At 41.9% G+C, this 24,236-nt stretch overlaps 1 protein-coding gene across 1 annotated transcript in view; it reads right to left on the reverse strand.

The window, feature by feature from the left end:
- Positions 1-24,236, reverse strand: part of RPLP0 (ribosomal protein lateral stalk subunit P0) — a 108,527-nt gene that overhangs the window by 28,187 nt on the left and 56,104 nt on the right. The window contains exon 5 of the mRNA XM_044068903.1: positions 10,331-10,477. Coding sequence (XP_043924838.1) covers positions 10,331-10,477 — 147 coding nt within the window. The remainder of the gene's footprint in view (positions 1-10,330; positions 10,478-24,236) is intronic.

Raw genomic sequence — 24,236 nt, forward strand, 5'->3', positions numbered from 1 at the left:
GTTGGGAACAATCCCTCATGTATAAAAATTGTTTAAACTTGAAAAGACAACTGTACAGGGAATTGTAATACTAGGCCAAGTAACTTGCTATCTGCCAGACTTGGCACATACAGTTGCAGGCATTGCAGAGCCTGTACATATATTTCACAGGAACAAGTGTGTAAACATTCACGGATGAAATATATATTTTAGTCCCAGATTCTATTCAGACTGTAGTACAGCAAATGCGATTTATTTAGCCACATGCAAGTCCTGCACAGGATTCTATGTTGGTAAATATGATTTATTTAGCCACATGCAAGTCCTGCACAGGATTCTATGTTGGTAAATGTGATTTATTTAGCCACATGCAAGTCCTGCACAGGATTCTATGTTGGTAAATGCGATTTATTTAGCCACATGCAAGTCCTGCACAGGATTCTATGTTGGTAAATGCGATTTATTTAGCCACATGCAAGTCCTGCGCAGGATTCTATGTTGATAAGACCAATAAGAGATTAAAAGATATACTTTTTAGTCATTCTCAGGAGATTAGGACTACACTAGCTCAACATATTAAAGAAAATGGACAGGAGTTTGTTTTTAGAGTATTACGTGCATGTGGGTCACTGGGGGGGGGGGGTGATCTCACTAACTATAGTGGATCTTATGGATCTTGAGGCTACAGGCTGATAAACATCCTGGTATTAATGCTTCTCATTAAAACCTGTATTGAAAGGGAAGAAATTGGTTTAAAGAAGTGATGAATTAACATAGCTGATTGAGCTGTGATTTTGTGTTTTTATGATCTGAAGAAGCGTTGGTTTTACAACATGAAAGTGCTCATCTGGTCCATTTTTACAAATAAACACTTACTGTGTGAAGCTGTGGGGTTCCTGCCAAGTTTTACACATGTGCGAATACTGCAATACGAGTTACATGTGAAATAGAAATACCAGAGTACACCGAAAATACTGATTTGCTACTATGACTACTGGAGCCCCCTTTTCACATCAGTGTTACTCATCTTTTCCTTTATCCCTCATACTTCATGTCCGTCCTAAAATTCTTTGTAAAATTCACATGCTGTTTTCTATCCAAATGCATCTAAGTGTAAGACTGAAGGGTCTACTACTTAATGAATTCACACTTAAACAGTAAACAACCAAAAACACCAGTTTGTTCAACGTGCAGTTTTCTGACAGTCGATTATATCGAATCACGTTTAATCGACATAGTTAACATTGTTCTGGTGGTGTGAGAAGTTCAGGTACACATTTAGTGTTTTTGTACTCCTTACTAGTCCTGTGGTATACCCAATTTTCTGGTAGGTGTTGAAATATTCAGGAAGTGCAGAATTATTTTCAGAGGACTGGTAGCTTTAACTCGAGATCGCACTACAGTAAGGATTGGGAAATCTGCCCTTGTTTTTCACTGTAGTGAAATCTCAGGATTGGTATATACAATTTGCAAAGGGTGTGGGGGTGCAACCCCCCCCCCCAAAAATACTAGAAAATGCATTTTTGTATTAATTACACAATTTGACAATTACACAAGTTTGACAGAAGCACAGTCTCAGAAATTTATATTTTCAACTACAGGTCTCTGTTATTCACGGTTTGGTGAAGTGTAAATTCATTAAGCAGACCCAGACTGAAATAATGTTGCTTGTGATCTGTTGGTATTTTCACCTCCAAATCTGTTTTGTTACACTATATCCTTTTGTGGTTTTTCCATAATCTTTAAGATTAATAATTTTCCCTACTTTTTATTCTATGATGCTCTGCCTCCATGTAATTCTCTGTGGAATGTCCACTGACCTTTGATGTCAAACTGCTACATTTATTAATGCATTTGCTGGAATGTATGTGGTTGTGGTGTTAGCATACAACAGTAAGAATGGACATACTCGCCATCTCCAACCGCGACTCTATATATAATCTTATGAAGAAACAATTTCCCCTTTAAGGCATGGTTAGGTCTCTTCCTCCCATCCCCCACCCCTAAATTAAAGGCTCAGTGCAGGTTCGAGCTTGTTTGATATTTAATTTAGACCTTTATTTTCTGTGTCAACATTGGTGGTGCTGCAGTAGCGTTGTCGCTTCACAGTAAGATGCTGTCCGGTTCGATTCTCAGCTAGAGCGTCTTCTGCGTGGAGACATGCGTGAATGGGCGTACCTTTGTTGAAGGTTGTGCGTCAGGGCTGGTAACTCGGCACGTAAAAATCAACTACCAATCATTAGCGGACCGGAGTTCCGCTGTGGCGACCCCTAACCGGGAAAAGCCGAAAGACACAAACAAATTTTCTGTGTCAACATTTGCTGGAATTTTGATTAACTCGGAAAAGTCAAACTAGGTAGGGGCCCATTTTCAGTGGATGCCTGGAGAAAAAAACTCCAAAGTAATACAAAACATTTTAAGAATAATTTTAGTCTTTAATTATACCAGATTACATATAATATGGAAACATTGGTTAAGAGAAGATACAAGTTATAGGACAATGATTTGGCCAGTTTAGACAGAAATGAAAGGTAAGTTAATGCAATACAAACAGGAACTGCAATATGAAACGAGAGAAAAGGCTTATATTTACAGAAAAAGCCAGGGTAGGGAAATTGACATAAGTAAGGAAATGAGTGGAGAAGGAAGAGCAAGGCAAAGTAAGGTAAGAAAAGTTATTTGTTCACATTTAGAGATAGTTTATCCTGGTGCTGAGCAAGAACAGAGGCAGCGTCTGGCTAAGTCGTCTTTCAGAATCATGGTTTTGAAAGATGGGAGGGAGAGTACTGACCCGATGGATATAGACAAGGAGTTCCAGACCACAGCCACATGGTACGACTACAGACCATGCCAAACAGATCTGACAGGTTTGTGGACAGACAGGAGCTCTTGGTCACTGGATCACAATGACTAATTGGGAACATCGGTGTGTACAATGTTTTTTAGTGTTGGACAAGCAAATGTTCTGGACAAATACAGGTGATAAAAAGCTGTGCAAGTTATTTGATGGGGAAGTTCTAACCAGTGCTTTTTACAGTCACAGTGGTGGGTTCTGAAAGGGGTATTTGTTATAACAAAACTGCTAAATTTGCAGCATTGCTCAGATTTTTGTGATGCCTGAAGGTGTTAGTAAGAATGGCAGCACCACAAAGTACTGAGGGGAGACTGATGGCAGCAAGTGTAGCTTTAGGGATACTTTATAGAGCCAAAACACTCACCAATGCAACTAGTTTGATGCAATTTTGTATATGCAGTCAAATTTAAGATTCATCCCTAATAATTTGAAATGAGAAGTGACTTCAATCGTTGTATTATTCAGAGGGGATATAAATAGTTTTTATGGGAGAGGAATTTAAGGAAAAGTATTTTTAGGGGTTGAGAGCACGAGTTGAGACTTAAAGCCACATTTCAGTTGCTGTTAAATATTGCTGGGTAACCTTTTGGAGGTGTGCAATGTTGTTAGATTAGTGTGTGTGGAGTCATCAGCATAGTGCATTAGGGATGCCTGTTTGACAGGGCGAGTGCCACTTCACTGACCAAAGCCATATATGCAGTAGGTAGCTTTTGAACCAAAGAAGGGTGGTTTGAGACGGACCTAATGTAGACATCTGAAGTTGAAGCTTGCTGGGACAAACTGTGGCAAAGGCTTTAGACAAATCTAAAAGTAAGGAGGAGACTAGTTAGCTGTTATCACTAGTTTTACTGACGGTATCTGCGTACGTTAGAAGTGCAGTGCTAGTAATATGAAAAGGATGGAAGCCACGTGTGGGGGAAACAAGTTCTTCCTGCAGGAGATGGTTAACAAGTGTATTTCGCAATACATTTTAAAAGTATTTTGGAGTGGAGGATAAGACTGGTATAGATCTACAGTTAGTTGTCTAATTTCCTGCTTTTTGCACAGGGATACTGTGTGACATTTTCAGAGGGAGAAGCAATGTGGGATTCCAGGACTGACATATTTGTAAGAAACAAGACAGGGTAGGCAACGCTATCAACTGCTATTTTCAGGTACTTGCTTGGAAGGTCATCACAAGTACAGCATGGTTTTGAGTTTGAGGAGTTTTATAAAGGATGTGGGAAAGGTTTGAAGGTGAAAAAGAAAGCAGTGACACGAAGCTGCTGGGCACAGTTAGGAACAGATGTTGGCAAATCCTTACAGATGCTACACTACATATGAAATAAAAGTTAATCTGCTTTGCGGTTTTGAGTGGAGTTACTGGGAGAAGGCACAGGGCTGAAATTATGGCAGAGATGCAAGACTTCTTTAAAAGCTGTCCCGAATTTTAGGATTGTGCTTATTCTGAACGTTATAACAGTATAGTTTGTCTTCATTATTTGCTTTTTAGCACGATTGCAAAGCATTCTGAAGTTTAAGATAGTGTGGCGTTTTAATTTTCCCATTCTTTCCAAGCTTTTTCTTTATCCTGCAACAACATTCTACTTTTTTGGATAGCCACACAGCATTACTGTTTAGTAAGACTACTAAAGTTGTACTGAGTTCATTTACAGCATCATGTAAGGGGAAGATTTTTAGAAAGTTCCAGCTAAAAGTTAACATTTCTGTGTTAAAGTTGGAGAGATTACATGTTTTATAAGAATGCTGTTTAAGTGGTTGTGAGATGTCTGGCTGTACAGACTGGGAGATTATCACAGAATCAGACATTGTACCACAGGTGATGTTATTTGCTAAAGTCTGACAATACGATCCAGTCCAATGGGAAATGTTTGAGGTCTTGCTATAATGTGGGACTATTAGTTGTGTGAAACCAAGCAAGTTCTTACTAGATGTAGGGGACTTAAGTTTACATCCAACCAAATGATATTCACATCACTTAGTACATTTGTAAACTTTTCCCCCCCACTTTATACAAGTTACACACACAAGCTAGAATGAAATGCTGCAGGGAAACAGCACAATATGTCAAATAGGTCAAAGGCAATGTGTGACAAAGTGCCAAAGAAGCTGAAGAGTAAGATGTACAAAACAGGGTACAACCAGTACTCCTGTATGGCAGACATAGGTATATAGGTTCATACTAGTCTATCTGCCCTAGGGCATTTATAAGCCTTGCGAGAATGTGTCTCGCTTTCGCCACCCATTTTAAATTTATTTTGCTATGCCCTTTTTCGAGGTTAGTATACTGTGCCTCTGTCTAACAGTGACACAGAAGTGATACCCGGGGTAAACCTACGATCTCCCATCCACTCATCAAGATTCCTCTTGAAGAGAGTCAATGAGGGACTATGCCTAACCTGGACTGGGATTTTATTCCAGAGTGAAGGGAGCCTCTGGGTTATGAATCTGTCCCTCCAGCATGTCCTATTTATTTCAGTGCTGAGGTTCAAGTCTCGAGCGTAGCTCGATGGGATTTGGATTTTCTGAGGTGCAGCATGTCCATTAATTCCGGGTTGGACATGGCTTCATACGTCAGGCACAGATCGCCTCTGAACAGGCGGTATGCCACTGAGTAGAGCTGGAGTTTCTTTAACCGGGCAGCATATGGCATCTGTTTGAGCCCTTTGATCCTCTTGGTGAGGTACTTTTGGGGTCTTTCCAGTTGCTGCAGGTGTCTGGTAAGGTACATCCCAAAAGGGGCATTGTACTCAATTATGGGCCTGATGAGGGATGAGTAAAGAGGAACAATGACCTCCCCTGATCTAGATGTGAATCCCTTCATGATTAGGTGGGCTATATAAAATGTTTTTCTAACCACTTTGGCCACATGGTTGTCAAATGAGAGATTGCTATCAACTTGGGTCCCCAGGTCCCCAATTACTTCTTCTGTACTTAATGGATTACCACCTATGTGGTAATTTGTGGGCACTTTGTTTTTGCCAAAGGGGATGACTATACACTTTTTGGCATTTAGCTTGAGGCCACGGCTCTGGCACCAGTTGTCTGTTTCTATGAGGCCCTTTTGGAGGAAGCTTGCGTCGGCTGGAGAGTCAATTATGGCGCCCAGTTTGCAGTCATCTGCGAACTTGGTCAGCCACAGTCCTTCTGTGTTGGCCTGTACCTCCGAGAAATATATACCGAACAAGAGAGGTCCCAGGACTGAGCCTTGTGGGACACCACTTGTAACCGGTTTGGAGTCTGACATGGCTCCAGCAATTCTAACCATGTGGGTTCTGTCCTTGAGCCAGTTTGCAATCCATCTAGTGACATAGGGGTTTATATTTAAGCTGGTGAGCTTATCTATAATGCCGAGTGGGGTATTGTATCGAAGGCTTTTGAGGTCCAGGTAGGCTGTGTGGACCACCTTCCCCTCGTCAATGGCCTTGGTGACTGTTTCAAAGAAATCAACCAGGTTTAAGAGGCAGGATCTGCCCTTAAAGCCGAACTGGGTAGGATCCAGTGTCTGTAGGTCCCCAATATCTTTATTTATGAGGTCCAGGATGATCCTTTCCATAGCTTTGCAGACCAAGCTAGTCAGGCTTATGGGGCGATAGTTTCCAGGATCAGTTGAGGCACCACCTTTATGGAGAGGGACCACTGTTGCTGTACTCCACTCTTTGGGCACATATCCTGTAAAGGCCGAGATTGAACAGTAGTTTTATGTTTGGGTTTAGCTCTTCTTGGAGTTCATGTAGGACGCAGCCCAGGACACCGCCTGGTCCCACTGATGCTGTGTTTTTTGCTTTGGAGAGGGCGGCTCTTACCTGAGCATCTGAGATGTCGGGGGCAGCACTCTGCTGGGATAGATATTTGCCCTTTTGGTGGGGAGGGGGGGGGGGGGAGAGAGAAGTTTGCGCTGAACCTGTCAGCTAGGATGTTGGCAAGGTCTGTGGGTTCAGTGTATTTTTTGTCATTTTGGACTAATTCTGAACATATCTGGGAATTACCACCCAGGTTCCTAACATAACTAAAGAAAGCCTTGTGATTATCCTTAGTGTCCTGTGCAATTTTTCTCTCGAGGCTGGCCTTAGACAATTTTATGAGTGCCCGTAGTTTTTTGCTAATACTGATCAGTGATGCCTTCCCTTTTTGGGATTTTGCTCTATCATTTAGTAGCTTCCTCCTTCTATTGTATAGTTTGTTTATGGCTGGGGTCCACCAGACAGGATGTCTGCCTTTGGAGGATAGGGTCTTGGTTTTATCTGGGATCGCATGATCCATGCATTCCTGAAGGTGTTCATAGAATGCGTTTATAAAGGATTCTGCGGTCTGGGCCGTATTTTCCACAGGTCAGGGGGCTTTGAAGGATTCCACCTCGGTTTTGAGGAGTGTGAAATTTGCTTTAGAGAAGTTTTTCACTGTGGTTTTCTGGGCAGGGGGTGGGGTCAGGATGTGAATATCCAATGAGATTAGTTTATGGTCTGATCTTACCAGTGAGGGATACACTTCTGATCTGGAGCATAGAGTCCCCAAGCTGGTGATGATCAGGTCCAGTATGTTTTCCCCTCGTGGGAGTGGTAACAAGTTGTTCCATAGCATTTGAGTTTATAAATTCTAGGAATCTTTGGGCTAGGGTGTTGGAGCTAGAGTAATGCTCCCAGTCTATGTTTGGGTAGTTGAAGTCACCCAATATAATGGTGTTTGGAGAGACCTTCATATTTTCCAGTGTTCCCAGGAAGGCCAAGTGGGGTTCCTGGGTTTGGGAGGGTGGTCTGTAGCAGGCTATAAACTGGAAGGCAGTTTTACCCACTGTTAGTTGCACATGGATAGTCTCTGATGCTTCGTGCTTTGCCACCAACCTGGAGGTGTGGGTATCTTTGATGAATATCGATACCCCCCCTCCTTTGGTGGTTCGGTCCAAGTTTTGGGCCGAAAAGCATGGTATGAGGTATAACCTGGTAGTGCTGGGGTGCTCTCGGGAGCCCTGAACCAGGTTTCTGTTACTGCACAGATATCGATGTTCTCCATGCTAAGGAGAGTTTCGAGTGCGTGCATCTTGAGGTTTAGACTTCTGGCGTTGAGTAGCATTACTCTTAGTTTCTTATCCCTTGTGAAACATATGGAGGTGGGTTTCTTCTGAGCCTTGCCTAAAAAAGGCACTATGGGGGTAGCAAAAGCCTTTGCCAATATCTAAAAGCCCAAGGGTTACAGGTGCAAGCTGTCCCTAGCGAAGCATGGTGGCTTGGCGAGCATATCATCCCAAGCTGACAGGCATTGGATCCCCTTTGAATGACACCAGTACTTGAGCCAATTGTTGAAATTGATCATCTTGTCTTCATATTGTGGCATCATTCTTGGTGAGGGTAAGATGCTACTCAAGGTCAGGGTCATACCGGCCTGGGCTACATGCTCAGAGAGCTCCTTTATGTCTCTTTTCATGTAGTCCAGGGAGGTATGTCTCAGGTCATTCACACCAGCATGGACAATGACTGAGTCATAGTTGTACTTGCCTTGGAGTGACCTGAGTGCTTGTGTTATGTGGCGGATCCTAGCGCCCGACAGGCTGCTCACGGCAGTTAAAGCCTGAGATGAAATACCTCTGCGGGATAGTGGAATGCACACTGCAGAGCAGAGCAGAAGCCAAATTGTGACAAATGCATTTAAGGTCAAGAGCAACTTACAGCACGCCTGGCCACATTCAGGAGCAGAAAATCTGGTAAAGCACATCTGACAGGAACAAAGCAACAGGAAATGAAGATGTTCGGAAGACCTGCAAGAGCCAAGCCCCTCTGCCTCAAAATCAAGGTGTCAGCTGATACATCTTGACCCCCATTTAAAAATGGGGGGGACTATGTTGTTGATCACAGTATTGCGATCACAATTCAAGTCCATCAAAGAGTGCACATTCCATTATGAAAGTATTTTATACATATTGTACATCTGTACAAGCACATATGCGTGTGTACAAGTAAAAAAATGTACAGAGGTGTATTATACATAAATATGTATGCATTATTTAACACATGCACAAATGTTTATGTCAACCCCTTGAAACAAAACTATAAGACTTCCACACAATACAACTCTAATCCAAAACAGTGAGAACTTCTCTTAAATCCACCAGTCACCACCAACAGTGACCTTGCAGTCTCAATTTTATCCACCCCCCCCCCCAAAACAAATTTTGGCAGATCTGTTAAGACTCCTCTCAGACTGTCCTAGTTCACAGGTGAATGGGTATATGGACTTTAGTTAAAATCTCTCATTTAACATACCTCTGTCGACTAATCTCGCACTTACCTATGCAGTACTCCCCCAGTCTTACAGCCATCAATTTTATACACAAACTTCTCCCAACAGGAATGAAAATCAAATTCCACTTTTGATGGAACAAATGTTAAACACACACCTGTAGGTTTCCTCTTTACAGCATGGCAGCATAAGGGCAAGAATTTTTGATCCAGAGTCATGAGTTAAGTTCTGACCTCGTCACACGGACTGGTGAAACTTCTGCATATTCTCTCCACGTTTATGCATTTTTTCTTTCTTCCTGAGCAATCTGGCTTCATCATGTTGTCTTTTCGGCTTTTCCCAGTTAGGGGTCGCCACAGCAGAACTCTGGTCCGCTGAATGGCAGTAGATTTTTATGGTGCCGAGTTGCCAGCCTGACGCCCAACCTTCAGCGAAGGCATGCCCATTCACGCATGTCTTTCGGAGGCCACTCGACCACGGGGAGGACATGCAGACTCCACACAGAAGGCACTCCAGCCGAGAATCGAACAGGAGAACTTCTTGCTGTGAGGCAAAAATGCTACCGCTGTACCTCTGCGGCTTCTTCATACCGTCCCAAAAAGCATGCTCTTTGAATGGCTACAATAAACATGTGCATGACACATGTTATCCTTTCCCTAAGGACTTTGGCTTAACAGAGACCAAGACAGACTCTGCTCACTTAACTATAAGGAAATAAAATGAATACTTCAAGCTCACTGAGATTCCAGATTTTCAATAAAATGTACATCACAGTATGCACACATCACACGTACTCAGTACGAACAGAAACCAAACATAGCAAACATCTTTCAGAAGGTTAATCAAAAAGACTCCAGCAATAAATTACACACTTCTACAATATAAAAGTAGATTTTAACGTGAATCATACAATGGCAATGTATTCTTCACTCGTTTCACTTTAAAGTCACTAGATCACTAAGGATTTAGTTACCCAAAGCAAGCAGAATATTTGTCAGTCTAAATATTAGATGTGAAATGTTGGAACACCTGCAGTGGTCCAGACATTACCCACTCATTGCACTCCATTCCCATTATATTACTGAAACATTTTTGATTTAGTAACAATATGAAATATTTTTCATCTATACTGCATACACAAAGATCACTTTTTTTTTTTTTTTTTTTTTTTACTGTACACAGTTTACTGATAGGATAGCCTCCCAGTAAGCCTAAAGCATTTTCCAGATGTATTGGAAAGATAAAAAATGTCAAACTTCTTACCAAAATTTCAATAGTGCCTCTGGAGATCTTGGTGGTGATGCCCAAAGCCTGGAAGAAGGAGGTCTTTTCTGGACCCAGACCAGTGTTCTGAGCAGGTACAGTGACATCGCAAGGGGCAATACCACCAGCACGAGCAGCAGCTGGTACCTAAAAACAGACAAAGCCGACAAGTTAATGTGGCACCATTATGTGGTCACTACATAAACCTAGGCTACAAGCGACTCAACCCAGCTGGTACCTAAAAACAGTAAAGCCGACAAGTTAACAATGTGGCACCATTACCTGGTCACTGCATAAACCTAGGCTATAAGTGACTCAACCCAGCTGGTACCTACAAACAGTAAAGACGACAAGTTAACAATGTGGCACTATCACCTGGTCACTACATAAACCTAGGCTATAAGTGACTCAACCTGCAGAACATAATACAAGATGTGCAAGCTCTATGCGAGAAAGCTATAACAGTTTCAGAATGCAACCAGTTTTCCCCTGTGAATTTGGCTTAAACATAGCTGCAGTCTTAAAGACCAAACGTAGACTTTGGCCAATAATGATGAAAACCAGTTCTCTACTGCAAGTTACATAGGGGTGCAGAAAGCAAGTTATAGTAAACGAGAGCCCAGGATCTTATTCATGTGAGTAAGGCTTCCTTCCCTATCCAGCTTACAATAAGCTAAGGAAAGTTTACTGTAGTTTCAACAAATATGTCTAAATTAGAAATCCTTTGGTGGCAGTTTGTGCTAAGACATGAGTGGAGGTTTAAAGGCTCATGTGTACAAATGCAACAACCTTGCATGCGATGGACCTGCACAGAATGGCGTGCAGGACTGTGACTAGCAGATGAAAAGCATATGTAGGAGTGTTAAGAGAGTCACAGTGGGAGACAGTAAGGGGAGAATGTGAAAGCTTCAGAATTACAGGAGCTCATATTATATATACAAGGTTCATAGATTTTACACACACACATTATATATTTATATATATATGGTTCCCCTTCACAAAGTCGAATGTTCAGAAACTCTAAATGCATATGGCCAAAGCCATATGCTCAAGTTTCTGAAGCTCGACTTCGTGAAAGGGAGCAAAGAAAAAAAAAAAAAAAAAGAAAGAAAAACGTAACACAACAAAGTGTTTCTGCAGGGGGACAAGCCCCCTTGCACCCCCCACTACTTATTCCAACTCGGAGATCGCACTACAGCGCAGAAAGGGAAATCTCCCGTTCTGCGCTGTATGCTGTACCCCATTCACAGAGTTGAGCTTCCACAATTTTGAGCATATGGTCTCGGTCATATGACTTTCGAGATTGTGAACGTTCGACTTTGTAAAGGGGAACTATATATATAAATAAATTCTTGTGGGGGGCAGGCAGAAGAGAACAGGGGCAAATACTTTTTGTCTGAGAAGTTGACCATGCTCAGTGAAGCTCAACATTAAGGCTGACAAAACATTTGCCACATGAAGCTTGTATACAGTTGTATTACCTCAGAGGACAATGTACCTTGCAGAAAAGGGGGCAAAATCAGGGAGCAATGGTTTGCAATTTCAATCGGTCACAAATGCGGTCTCCATGTGTTCTCGCCTACCGTTCTTTCCGTTGCTTTGACAAAGTCTTGGCAACACTATGCTTTTAATTCTAAAATAGGTCTGTCGAAAAAAGATCTTTGAATCATCTCCAAATTCAAAGTGAGAATACCAGTGAGACGGTAAAATGAGGCATTACCCAACCATTTCACAGACAAGACACCTGCCTTCCTAGAAGTATCTACTTTAACAGTGAATCACTACCTTAAAGGCTGACCAGCATCATTATAAACATGACAGTGAAAAACAATCCTGCACTGTCAGAAAATCATGTGTGGACCATCACAGTAATATACAGATAGGTGTCTTTGGCCTAGAAAGACAAGTTGCGTTCTTAATCTACAGTTGTGTCCCTCTCAGTCTGGGTTGATGTGCAAGGTGCAGTGTGATTTGTCACATTTTCTGAAGCCGACCTGTCACAGATCAGTGTCCCTCTCAGTCTGGGTTGATGTGCAAGGTGCAATGTGGTTTGTCATTTGCTGAAGCTGACCTTTCTTATCCTCTCACTGTCATGACTGGTTGGGTTATCCACCTCAAGGCAGATCAGAGCTGACATCTTAAGCAGAGCATCTCCACTGCTTGAGCTCTCCCAAAATACTATGCAAAAAAACATTCCTGACGGAATTGGACCTACAGAGAATATTCCACAAGAATGTGTCAAAAAGGAGAGAGTAGAAGACTTCAGATATTTGTCCATCATGTCCCCCAGGAAGGAAGACCAGCAAATGACAACTTGGAAGGGAAAAGGAGGGCGGGTTGTCAAAAGAGAGGGGCAACAATGATCATTAAAATATGAATTCGGCACTGTTCCCTCAAGCCATCTTGACTGGTTGGAATGGATTCCCCAGCTATTTTGCATCCCAGGTGGCATCATGGCAAGACAGGGCTCAGAAGTGTGGAACCCAAGGCTACTCTGGACCTGGAGAGCAGATCCAGCTTGTGAAGTCTGATAAACGGGTGCCATCAAGTTGCTGTTGCTCAGAAAACACCCATGCTAAAGTGCATGAAATAAGCAGCAGATACGGATACACTTTTACTGGAATGATTTAGTAGCATGGAAGAAAAACAGTCCTCCCCTAAGAAGTGTAGATAGAATGATTTAGTAGCATGGAAAAAAACAGTCCTCCCCTAAGAAGTGTAGATAGAATGATTTAGTAGCATGGAAAAAAACAGCCCTCCCCTAAGAAGTGTAGATAGAATGATTTAGTAGCATGGAAAAAAACAGTCCTCCCCTAAGAAGTGTAGATAGAATGATTTAGTAGCATGGAAAAAAACAGCCCTCCCCTAAGAAGTGTAGATAGAATGATTTAGTAGCATGGAAAAAAAAACAGTCCTCCCCTAAGAAGTGTAGATAGAATGATTTAGTAGCATGGAAAAAACAGCCCTCCCCTAAGAAGTGTAGATAGAATGATTTAGTAGCATGGAAAAAACAGTCCTCCCTAAGAAGTGTAGATAGAATGATTTAGTAGCATGGAAAAAACAGCCTCCCTAAGAAGTGTAGATAGAATGATTTAGTAGCATGGAAAAACAGTCCTCCCTAAGAAGTGTAGATAGAATGATTTAGTAGCATGGAAAAAACAGCCTCCCTAAGAAGTGTAGATAGAATGATTTAGTAGCATGGAAAAAACAGTCCTCCCTAAGAAGTGTAGATAGAATGATTTAGTAGCATGGAAAAAACAGCCCTCCCTAAGAAGTGTAGATAGAATGATTTAGTAGCATGGAAAAAAAAACAGTCCTCCCCTAAGAAGTGTAGATAGAATGATTTAGTAGCATGGAAAAAACAGCCCTCCCTAAGAAGTGTAGATAGAATGATTTAGTAGCATGGAAAAACAGCCCTCCCCTAAGAAGTGTAGATAGAATGATTTAGTAGCATGGAAAAAAACAGTCCTCCCCTAAGAAGTGTAGATAGAATGATTTAGTAGCATGGAAAAAACAGCCCTCCCTAAGAAGTGTAGATAGAATGATTTAGTAGCATGGAAAAACAGCCCTCCCTAAGAAGTGTAGATAGAATGATTTAGTAGCATGGAAAAAACAGCCTCCCTAAGAAGTGTAGATAGAATGATTTAGTAGCATGGAAAAACAGTCCTCCCTAAGAAGTGTAGATAGAATGATTTAGTAGCATGGAAAAAACAGCCCTCCCTAAGAAGTGTAGATAGAATGATTTAGTAGCATGGAAAAAACAGTCCTCCCTAAGAAGTGTAGATAGAATGATTTAGTAGCATGGAAAAAACAGCCCTCCCTAAGAAGTGTAGATAGAATGATTTAGTAGCATGGAAGAAAAACAGTCCTCCCTAAGAAGTGTAGATAGAATGATTTAGTAGCATGGAAAAAACAGCCCTCCCTAAGAAGTGTAGATAGAATGATTTAGTAGCATGGAAAAAACAGTCCTCCCTAAGAAGTGTAGATAGAATGATTTAGTAGCATGGAAAAAACAGTCCTCCCTAAGAAGTGTAGATAGAATGATTTAGTAGCATGGAAAAACAGCCTCCCTAAGAAGTGTAGATAGAATGATTTAGTAGCATGGAAAAACAGTCCTCCCTAAGAAGTGTAGATAGAATGATTTAGTAGCATGGAAAAAACAGCCTCCCTAAGAAGTGTAGATAGAATGATTTAGTAGCATGGAAGAAAAACAGTCCTCCCCTAAGAAGTGTAGATAGAATGATTTAGTAGCATGGAAAAAACAGCCTCCCTAAGAAGTGTAGATAGAATGATTTAGTAGCATGGAAAAAACAGCCTCCCTAAGAAGTGTAGATAGAATGATTTAGTAGCATGGAAAAAAAAACAGTCCTCCCCTAAGAAGTGTAGATAGAATGATTTAGTAGCATGGAAAAAAACAGCCCTCCCCTAAGAAGTGTAGATAGAATGATTTAGTAGCATGGAAAAAAACAGTCCTCCCCTAAGAAGTGTAGATAGAATGATTTAGTAGCATGGAAGAAAAACAGTCCTCCCCTAAGAAGTGTAGATAGAATGATTTAGTAGCATGGAAAAAACAGCCTCCCTAAGAAGTGTAGATAGAATGATTTAGTAGCATGGAAGAAAAACAGTCCTCCCCTAAGAAGTGTAGATAGAATGATTTAGTAGCATGGAAGAAAAACAGTCCTCCCCTAAGAAGTGTAGATAGAATGATTTAGTAGCATGGAAGAAAAACAGTCCTCCCCTAAGAAGTGTAGATAGAATGATTTAGTAGCATGGAAAAAAACAGCCCTCCCCTAAGAAGTGTAGATAGAATGATTTAGTAGCATGGAAAAAAACAGTCCTCCCCTAAGAAGTGTAGATAGAATGATTTAGTAGCATGGAAAAAAACAGTCCTCCCCTAAGAAGTGTAGATAGAATGATTTAGTAGCATGGAAGAAAAACAGTCCTCCCCTAAGAAGTGTAGATAGAATGATTTAGTAGCATGGAAAAAAACAGTCCTCCCCTAAGAAGTGTAGATAGAATGATTTAGTAGCATGGAAAAAAACAGTCCTCCCCTAAGAAGTGTAGATAGAATGATTTAGTAGCATGGAAAAAAACAGCCCTCCCCTAAGAAGTGTAGATAGAATGATTTAGTAGCATGGAAAAAAACAGCCCTCCCCTAAGAAGTGTAGATAGAATGATTTAGTAGCATGGAAAAAAAAGTACAGTTTTGTACCTACCATAAATGTAGATGTTCGAGGATTCCCTTGCTGCAGTCCTGACAATTGGGTATAGTCCGCGTCCCAGTCGGCCCGAATACCAGAGTATAAGGCTGACGTCGGTCATGGCGCCTTAGACTGACGTCAGTACGTCAGGGTACTAATGCGCATGACCGGCGTCATTTCCTCAGTCTTTTCTTGCCCCAGATGTCAGAAGACCCAAAAAGACAAGTCCCAAAACAACCTGCACCAAAAAACATGTACAATATATACAGTAATATATACACAAAATATAAGCCAGTAAACTCACCTACACAACCACCCTGAAACACAGAGGGAAGGAGGGAGGGTAAATTGGACTGCAGCAAGGGAATCCTCGAACATCTACATTTATGGTAGGTACAAAACTGTACTATGTTCTTCGTCTTCCCTTGCTGCAGTCCTGACAATTGGGTAGAATCCCAAAGCAGAGGTAAGGGAGGCTGGCAAATTATAAAGTAGCAGGAGCTGACAACATGCCTTGTAAAACAGCTGTGGCAAAACCAGCTCTAGTCTTAGAGTATATAGGCAGGTGATAATGCCTAGAGAAAGTATGCACTGAACTCCAAGTAGCTGCCTCCAGAATATCCTTAGTTGCCACCCCCTTAGAAATGCTGTTGAAGTGGCAGTAGCCCTAGTGGAATGAGGCCTAATCCCAGCTGGAACCTCTTTGCCATGATGGGAATAACAAAATGCAATGCAAAAGCCAATCCACCTAGAAATAGTTTGTTTTGACACAGGCTTGCCCTGTGAACTTAAAACAAAAGAAACAAGTAACTGCTGAGACTGCCTAAAATCTTTAGTCCTGCTCAAATAATAACGCAATTGCCTGTGTACATCTAAAGTGTGCAAAATCTTTTCCCCTTTATTTTGAGGATCTGCAAAAAGTAGGCAAATGAATAGTTTGGTTTAAAGCCACACTAGAAACCACCTTAGGCATAAAGGAAGGATTAGTGCGTAATGATACCCTGTCCTTATGGAAAATCAAAAGGGCTCTACTGCCATAAGGGCCTGCAACTCAGACACCCTTCTTGCAGAAGTAATAGCCAACAGAAAAGCAGTCTTCCATGACAAATATTTCAATTCAGCAGTAGCTGCAGGCTCAAAAGGTTGTAGAGTAAGTTTTTCCAACACAAAATTGAGATCCCAAGCAGGAGTAGGAGCTCTCATTGGGGGTCTTATATTCTTTGCCCCTCTAAGAAACTGCTTGAACAAAGGATGAAAACAAAGGTGGGTCACAATCATAGTGAGCTGAAATTGCTGCAGCATGAATCTTTATGGAAGAGAAAGACAAACCTTTGTCCAATAATTCAGTAAGATATTGAAGAGCCACACTCAAATTAGGCTCTGAAATCTCCAAATTCTTTGCTGTACTCCAAAACAAAAATCTCTTCCATTTTTCTGCGTACACTCTCCTAGTACTAGGCCTTCTAGCTTCCATAATCACATTTAAAACTTGTTGAGGAAGCTGAGACCTACCATGCTTCAACACAGAATATGCCAAGCTGTGAGATGAAGAGATGGAAGCTTGACATTGAGCAGATGACCGTCCTTCTGAGATAACAGATGAGGAATCAGAGGTAAAGGCCATGGAGGCTTCTTTACAAGACTCCTTAGAAGTGGGTACCAGTGTTGCCGAGGCCAATCTGGAGCTATCAAAATCATCCTTGGCCTGTCCTGTCTGACCTTTAGTAATACCTTTGGAAGAAGAGGTAGAGGTGGAAAGGCATAGACATGAAGGTTTTTCCAACTGAAAGACAGAGCATCCACTTTCCAAGCTGTGTGATGAAACCCCTTTGTGCAATACTTTGGCAGCTGGTGGCTTAGTGGAGAAGCGAACAGATCTATGTCTGGAGTTCCCCATGACACTGTCAATTTCTGAAATACATGAAGATCCAGTTTCCACTCGTGGGGATCCATGATTTGTCTGCTTAATACATCTGCTAGGGAGTTCTGTGCTCCTGGCAGAAACCTTGCCTGAAGAGTCAGTTGCAGGCTTAGCAGTCTCCCATAGAATCATTGCTTGCCTGCATAGAGGCTAAGAATGTGTTCCCCTTGCTTGTTGATGTACCACATGACAGTTGTGTTGTCTGTCAGAATCAACACCTGCCCTGCAAGAAGTAACTCCTTGAACGCCATCAATGCAAACTGGACTGCTAACATCTCCTTCATGTGGATATGTAGATGCTGTAGTCTGGCAGGCCACTTGTCTTGTATCCACTTTCCATTTAGATGAGCTCCCCAAGCAGTGTCCGAGGCATGTGTCGTTAAAATCTGACTCGCCTCTGGCGGGTCACAGAGAGTCCCTTGTTTAGGTGACATTCCTGAGCCCACCACAAGAATTCCTTTTGAAGGCAAGGTATTATTTGAATGACAGTGTCCAAATCTTGGCAGTGCTGTGTCCATACATTTTGAGATACCATTGCAGCTTCCTCATATGCAGTTTGGCATTGGGAAGCACCAGAATACAAGATGCCATGAACCCTAATGCTTGAAGGACTGTCCTTGCAGTCAGCACGGACTGATGAGATAGTTGATGGAAGTAAAGTGACAGACTCTTTTGTTTGTCCGGGGTTAAAAAGGCCATCTGGGCTGCTGTATTCAGTCTCACACCCAGAAAGCACATGTCTTGAGAGGGTACTAGACTGGACTTTATTTCGTTCACAGAATACCCTAGGCATCTTAGCACTGCTATGACATATTCCAGATGCTGTAGAAGGTGTTCCTTTTCTTGAGCCAGAATCAGGCAGTCGTCAAGTAAGGATAAATTTGAATGCCTTGAAGCCTGAAGTAAGCTATCACTGGAGCCAGAACCTTTGTGAATACTCTGGGCGCAGTAGATAAGCCAAAGGGCAATGCAGAGAACTGATAATGAAAATCTCCAGTTGAAACGCAGATACTTTCTGCAACTTAGCCTTATGGGCACATGAAGGTAAGCTTCCTTGAGATCCAAAGTTACCATCCAGTGATCCTTGCCCAGCAGAGGTAACAGTTGCTGTAACGTCAACATCTTGAACTTGGGAATGTCCAGATAAGTGTTGAGGATAGATAAATCCAAAATTGGTCTCCACGTGTTCCCCTTCTTTGGTACTAGGAACAGGCGAGAATAAAATCCGAAGCCCCTTTCTGACACAGGGACTGGCTGAATAGCCCCTATCTGGAGTAACTGAGAAACTTGCTTGTGAGCCTCTTTTCTTTGTGGAGGAGGAACATCGGGCATGCCTTTGAAAGGGGACATTGTGTGGAAATAAAATCTGTACCCGTGATGAATGATATCCAGCACCCATCTGTCTTGAGTGATTAAATCCCAATTTTCTTTGAAAAGAGACAATCTTCCTCCCAAAGGAGCTGCCAGGCGAGTCCACTGGCAGCTGAAAAGGCAGGTCATTGGTTCTGCTTACGAAAGGACTGACCCCTGCCCTCACCAGAAGTCTGAGCAGGTGAACTGTCTGATCTAGGCCTAAAGAACCTTGAGCCCTGCCCCTACCACGTCTAGACCTACCCCTAGACTGGGAACCATAAGCAGGATATGTCCACCCCTTAGCAGGCCAATTTCTACTAAACTTGGAGGCTGCACCTGCAAAAATCTTTAACAGTCTGCATAGACTTAGCTTTGTCCTCCATTTTCTTTAAAACTGCTTCCACAGGCGGTCCAAACAACACATCAGACTGTAAAGGAGCATCCAAAATCCTGGTCTTAACATGCTCAGCTAAATTCTGATCCTTCAACCATGCATGTCTGCGAAGAACAGAACTAGTAGCAGCCACCCTCGAGGAGGCCTGAACAGCATCAAAACCACACTGCAAAGAATGCTTACCCACTTGTTCAGACACATGAACCAAATCCAGCAATTCTTTACACTCAATACCTTCCGCCAAAGCATCCACCTTAGATTTCAATTGTGAAAGGAGATAATTCTGATATTTCAGCATATGAAATTGACAATTCAACGCCCTCATGGCTAGAGTGGAAGAAGTATATACTTTCTTACCCCACCTATCCAAAGCCCTTGCCTCTTTATCAGAGGGTACAGGATTTTTAACCACAGAAGCTTTAACACCTTTAGGCCCCTGAGAAACAGTTTCTGGGGCCGCCCTGGGACTCTTAAACAAATACTTATGAGCTTGGGCACCCTATAATACCTATCAGGCTTAACAGGAGCAGGAGGCAAGGAATCAGGGTTCAGAGAAGCCTCTGCAAAACATCCTCCACCACATTCAACACAGGAGGAATAGCTAAGGGCCTATGCTGGGGCAAAACAAGAATTCCCTAAGCCTTTTTCTGGAGTCAGAGTAATCTTGGCCTTCCCATTTAAAGTGCTCCCTCATGGAGTGAAGAGTCTCTGAAAATGAAAAATCCTCAGGAGGAGAAGCTGAAGGAGTGGAATCATCCACATCAGAATCAGAATAAGTAGGAAACTCTTGCAAGTCTTCCACAGAAGACTCTGAAGCCTGTGAACACTGTTCAAAACTATCAAACTCCTGTTCCACCCTAGGCCTCTTATCAGGTGGGGGCATAGAACCTCTAATCAGAGTAATCAAATCTTCTGCCATTTTAAGCATATGTTTCTTAGGCACAGAGCCGAAATGCTAGGAGAAGCCCCTACAGAAGCTGAACTTGGCCTTCCTCTAAAAGAAGCTTTGGCAACAGAAGGAGAGGCCCTAACTACCTTGGGAAGAGAGGGAAGAACAGTTACCTGAGAAGCCCCCTCAGCCTGGCCTACCTCCTGAGAGGGCACATCCTGTAACAGTAAAGTATCTGCCTGAGACTCCATAGAGACACCTGGCAAAACCTCTGGCTCCCTGAGCCTTCTAAAGGACCGGCGTCGGGACTGCGGTTCCTCACCCTAGACTTCACTGTTTTGTCCTTGCGCTTCTTAGATGAAGCAGGCGTCGGAGCATCCGGCGGCATAGTGTAATTACAGCAGCTTCCCAAACACTAACCTAGCACAATCAAGCCTCCTCTTAATAGTGCGCTTGTTAAATCTAGCACAAGGCGGCAACCAACAACGTCGTGCTCACGCCCTATACTAGGTTTACACATTGTTTGATAATCCCTTTGCGGTATCTGCTTCCCACAAGAAATACAGTTATTCACTTTTCTGACATCGGTTAAATACTGAGGCAAGAAAAAGCAAAATGTTCCCCAAGGGGGTTACTTAGCCAACTCTCTATTCGGTCTGAAACTCCGCTTTGGGAAAATCTCAGAACGCCAAGCTGCACTGGCAAAATAGGTTCAGCAAGGGAGCATGCGGCAAAAAAGACTGAGGAAATGACGTTGGTCATGCGCATTAGTACCCTGACGTACTGACGTCAGTCTAAAGCGCCATGACCGACGTCAGCTCTCTCTGGTATTCGGGCCGACTGGGACGCGGACTATACCCAATTGTCAGGACTGCAGCAAGGGAAGACGAAGAACATCAGTCCTCCCCTAAGAAGTGTAGATAGAATGATTTAGTAGCATGGAAAAAAACAGTCGTCCCCTAAGAAGTGTAGATAGAATGATTTAGTAGCATGGAAAAAAACAGCCCTCCCCTAAGAAGTGTAGATAGAATGATTTAGTAGCATGGAAGAAAAACAGTCCTCCCCTAAGAAGTGTAGATAGAATGATTTAGTAGCATGGAAGAAAAACAGTCCTCCCCTAAGAAGTGTAGATAGAATGATTTAATAGCATGGAAGAAAAACAGTCCTCCCCTAAGAAGTGTAGATAGAATGATTTAGTAGCATGGAAAAAAACAGTCCTCCCCTAAGAAGTGTAGATAGAATGATTTAGTAGCATGGAAAAAAACAGTCCTCCCCTAAGAAGTGTAGATAGAATGATTTAGTAGCATGGAAGAAAAACAGTCCTCCCCTAAGAAGTGTAGATAGAATGATTTAGTAGCATGGAAGAAAAACAGTCCTCCCCTAAGAAGTGTAGATAGAATGATTTAATAGCATGGAAGAAAAACAGTCCTCCCCTAAGAAGTGTAGATAGAATGATTTAGTAGCATGGAAAAAAACAGTCCTCCCCTAAGAAGTGTAGATAGAATGATTTAGTAGCATGGAAGAAAAACAGTCCTCCCCTAAGAAGTGTAGATAGAATGATTTAATAGCATGGAAGAAAAACAGTCCTCCCCTAAGAAGTGTAGATAGAATGATTTAGTAGCATGGAAAAAAACAGTCCTCCCCTAAGAAGTGTAGATAGAATGATTTAGTAGCATGGAAAAAAAAACAGTCCTCCCCTAAGAAGTGTAGATAGAATGATTTAGTAGCATGGAAAAAAACAGTCCTCCCCTAAGAAGTGTAGATAGAATGATTTAGTAGCATGGAAAAAAACAGTCCTCCCCTAAGAAGTGTAGATAGAATGATTTAGTAGCATGGAAGAAAAACAGTCCTCCCCTAAGAAGTGTAGATACAGGTTATACATTGCAACATCCATCTGGACAAGGTGACTTTGGAAACTTTACATCTCAGTTTGTTCTTGAAGAAAGATGCAAAAGATTGGTCACATAAAAAGTCATCTTTATCTGCAGACTTTTCAGTGTAGTTAAACTAAACTGGCGATCTAACTCTATAGAGTATGCAATGTATATACTCACTGGTTAGGGTGGTTGGGAGGGTGGTGGTTAATTGACTGCTTCAAGGCTGACTGCTGCTACTTTAGGCACAAGGGAAGAATTTGGTTTAACAGCAACTCACCTTTGTGAAATATCAAGGAAGGCAGAACAACGCTTGTAGCTCAATCTCTGGGCTAAAATAACAGCGATCAGAAAGAGCTCTCTCAAAACTGTTTCAAGGAGGCAAAAGCAGATTGGGGGGTTATTGCTTGCAGTTTTAAAGCAAGGTCTCGTAGTCAAATAGGACCTTGAACTGGAAATCTTAATGTTCCACTGAGGATTAATATCAATCCCTGATAGGGAAGGCAGAGTACAGGCAAAAAGAAACTGAGGTCCTAAGTGAAAAAACAGCACTGGTACAGTTTAATAGAATCTAGAACAGAAGCTGCCGTTAAAGGAGTAATTAGTAGAGCACAAAATATTACATGATAAATTATAAGAATCAGAGGATCTTAGAAAGGACTGATAAGACAGATTGGATAAGTAATTCACAAAGACAACGGTGGGTGGGGTGTTATATGCACACATCTCAAAATATACAACAAAGTCTAGACTTAGGATCTTTGCCTGCAGTGTTTACATAGGTATTTTTATACCCCAAGTAGACTCCAAAAATATTTCCTCAGGTGGATGGCAAATGTTGGAGGTGTGACAGGTGGCTGGGAACATTTTTTAAGTGTGTAATGAGCGGGCAGACTTCAGGGATTCCCTGTGGACTAACTCTGCTGGAGATGCTGGGTGAGTAGATTGGACTGACTGGGGAGTTTTTTTTAAGCTATGATACAAAATCAGAATTTCTAGACATAGCAAAGCATTGCTGAGTCTAATTATGGGGGCTGCCAAAAAAAAAGCAATTACTAGAAAACTGAAATCAAAGTCTAGACCAACTTCTAGAAGTACTGGGATCTTTAGAAAAAGGACAGAGCAAACGAGATAGAAAATAAGAATTGAAGGAAAAATATATGTAGAGAAGGAACAAGGTTTAAGAGAGGATTTTGAACGTGCCATATAATGCTTAACTGACAATCACTGGACAGATAAGTGATGTATAACATTTACAACTACAGTTGTTTAAATGGTGTCAGTGATGTATAATGTTTGCAACTAAAGTGGTGTCACAGTTTTTCATTTATATAAATGCAAAATTGCCTAGGTCATACATGACAATTTATTAAAGGTGTGTATTGGAAAAAAATGTTCTATGAGGAAGCCTTTGCAGATTTTAAGGGATGCTGCTCAAGATGAAAGTGTTTGCAGCAAGGAGCCACTTTTCCAAGTATGTAAATACCCAGAATCCTTACAGTTTGACATGCACGTTATGAACATTTGTGGTGAGACCATGGGCAAGAATCAGAATTGTTAATGAGTCTCCCAAGCTGGAAGCAAAAGTTTGTTTCTGGACTGCCTTCAAACCTTTATGTGGTAATAGGTACCTCGAAAGATCATCAAGCACATCTTGTTCCCCCTTCCCAAAAGCAAGAAAAATGGACTGTACTGTAACCATCCCAAACTTCATCTACATAAAAGGTGTTAAAGGTGACCAAGACCCAGTACAGCCTTGAGGTCCTTGTTATTGGGAACCCAAAGAATCCAGACTAGACACCGGATCCTTTTTGGTCTGGTGGGACCACTGGGGTGGCTCTTTTTTTGTAGTTTCCAAAACACTTCTTGTGCTGCTCTTTTTGATACAGTCGCAAATCCAAGATATGGTGGGATTGGAATCAAGCAGCATAATATAACCTCCGGAAAGGATTCTCTTCATCGAAGAATCACGACAGACAGACATACAGTTTATCTCCAGACCCCTCTCCCCCCCAAAAGAAGGTTACTGCTTTGTCCTGGGTCATTCAAGTTGTACTAAGTTTTATCACACGAATTCCAAGTTGCAACAGTAAACAAAACTTTACTGACAAGGGAAGACATCCACATTTATGTAGAAAAGGTGGTGGTAAAAGTTTTCTTCAGTTACTGGCCCATTGCAAATTTTAATTCAGATATTACTTTATGTTTAAAATACAAATACAAGAAATATTATGCAATCACAGGGACCACAAGATGCATTTCCACCTTTTGTGG

This window comes from Protopterus annectens, chromosome 4.part0, assembly GCF_019279795.1.
Source record: "Protopterus annectens isolate FY-2018-M chromosome 4.part0, PAN1.0, whole genome shotgun sequence".
NCBI lineage: Eukaryota > Metazoa > Chordata > Ceratodontiformes > Protopteridae > Protopterus > Protopterus annectens.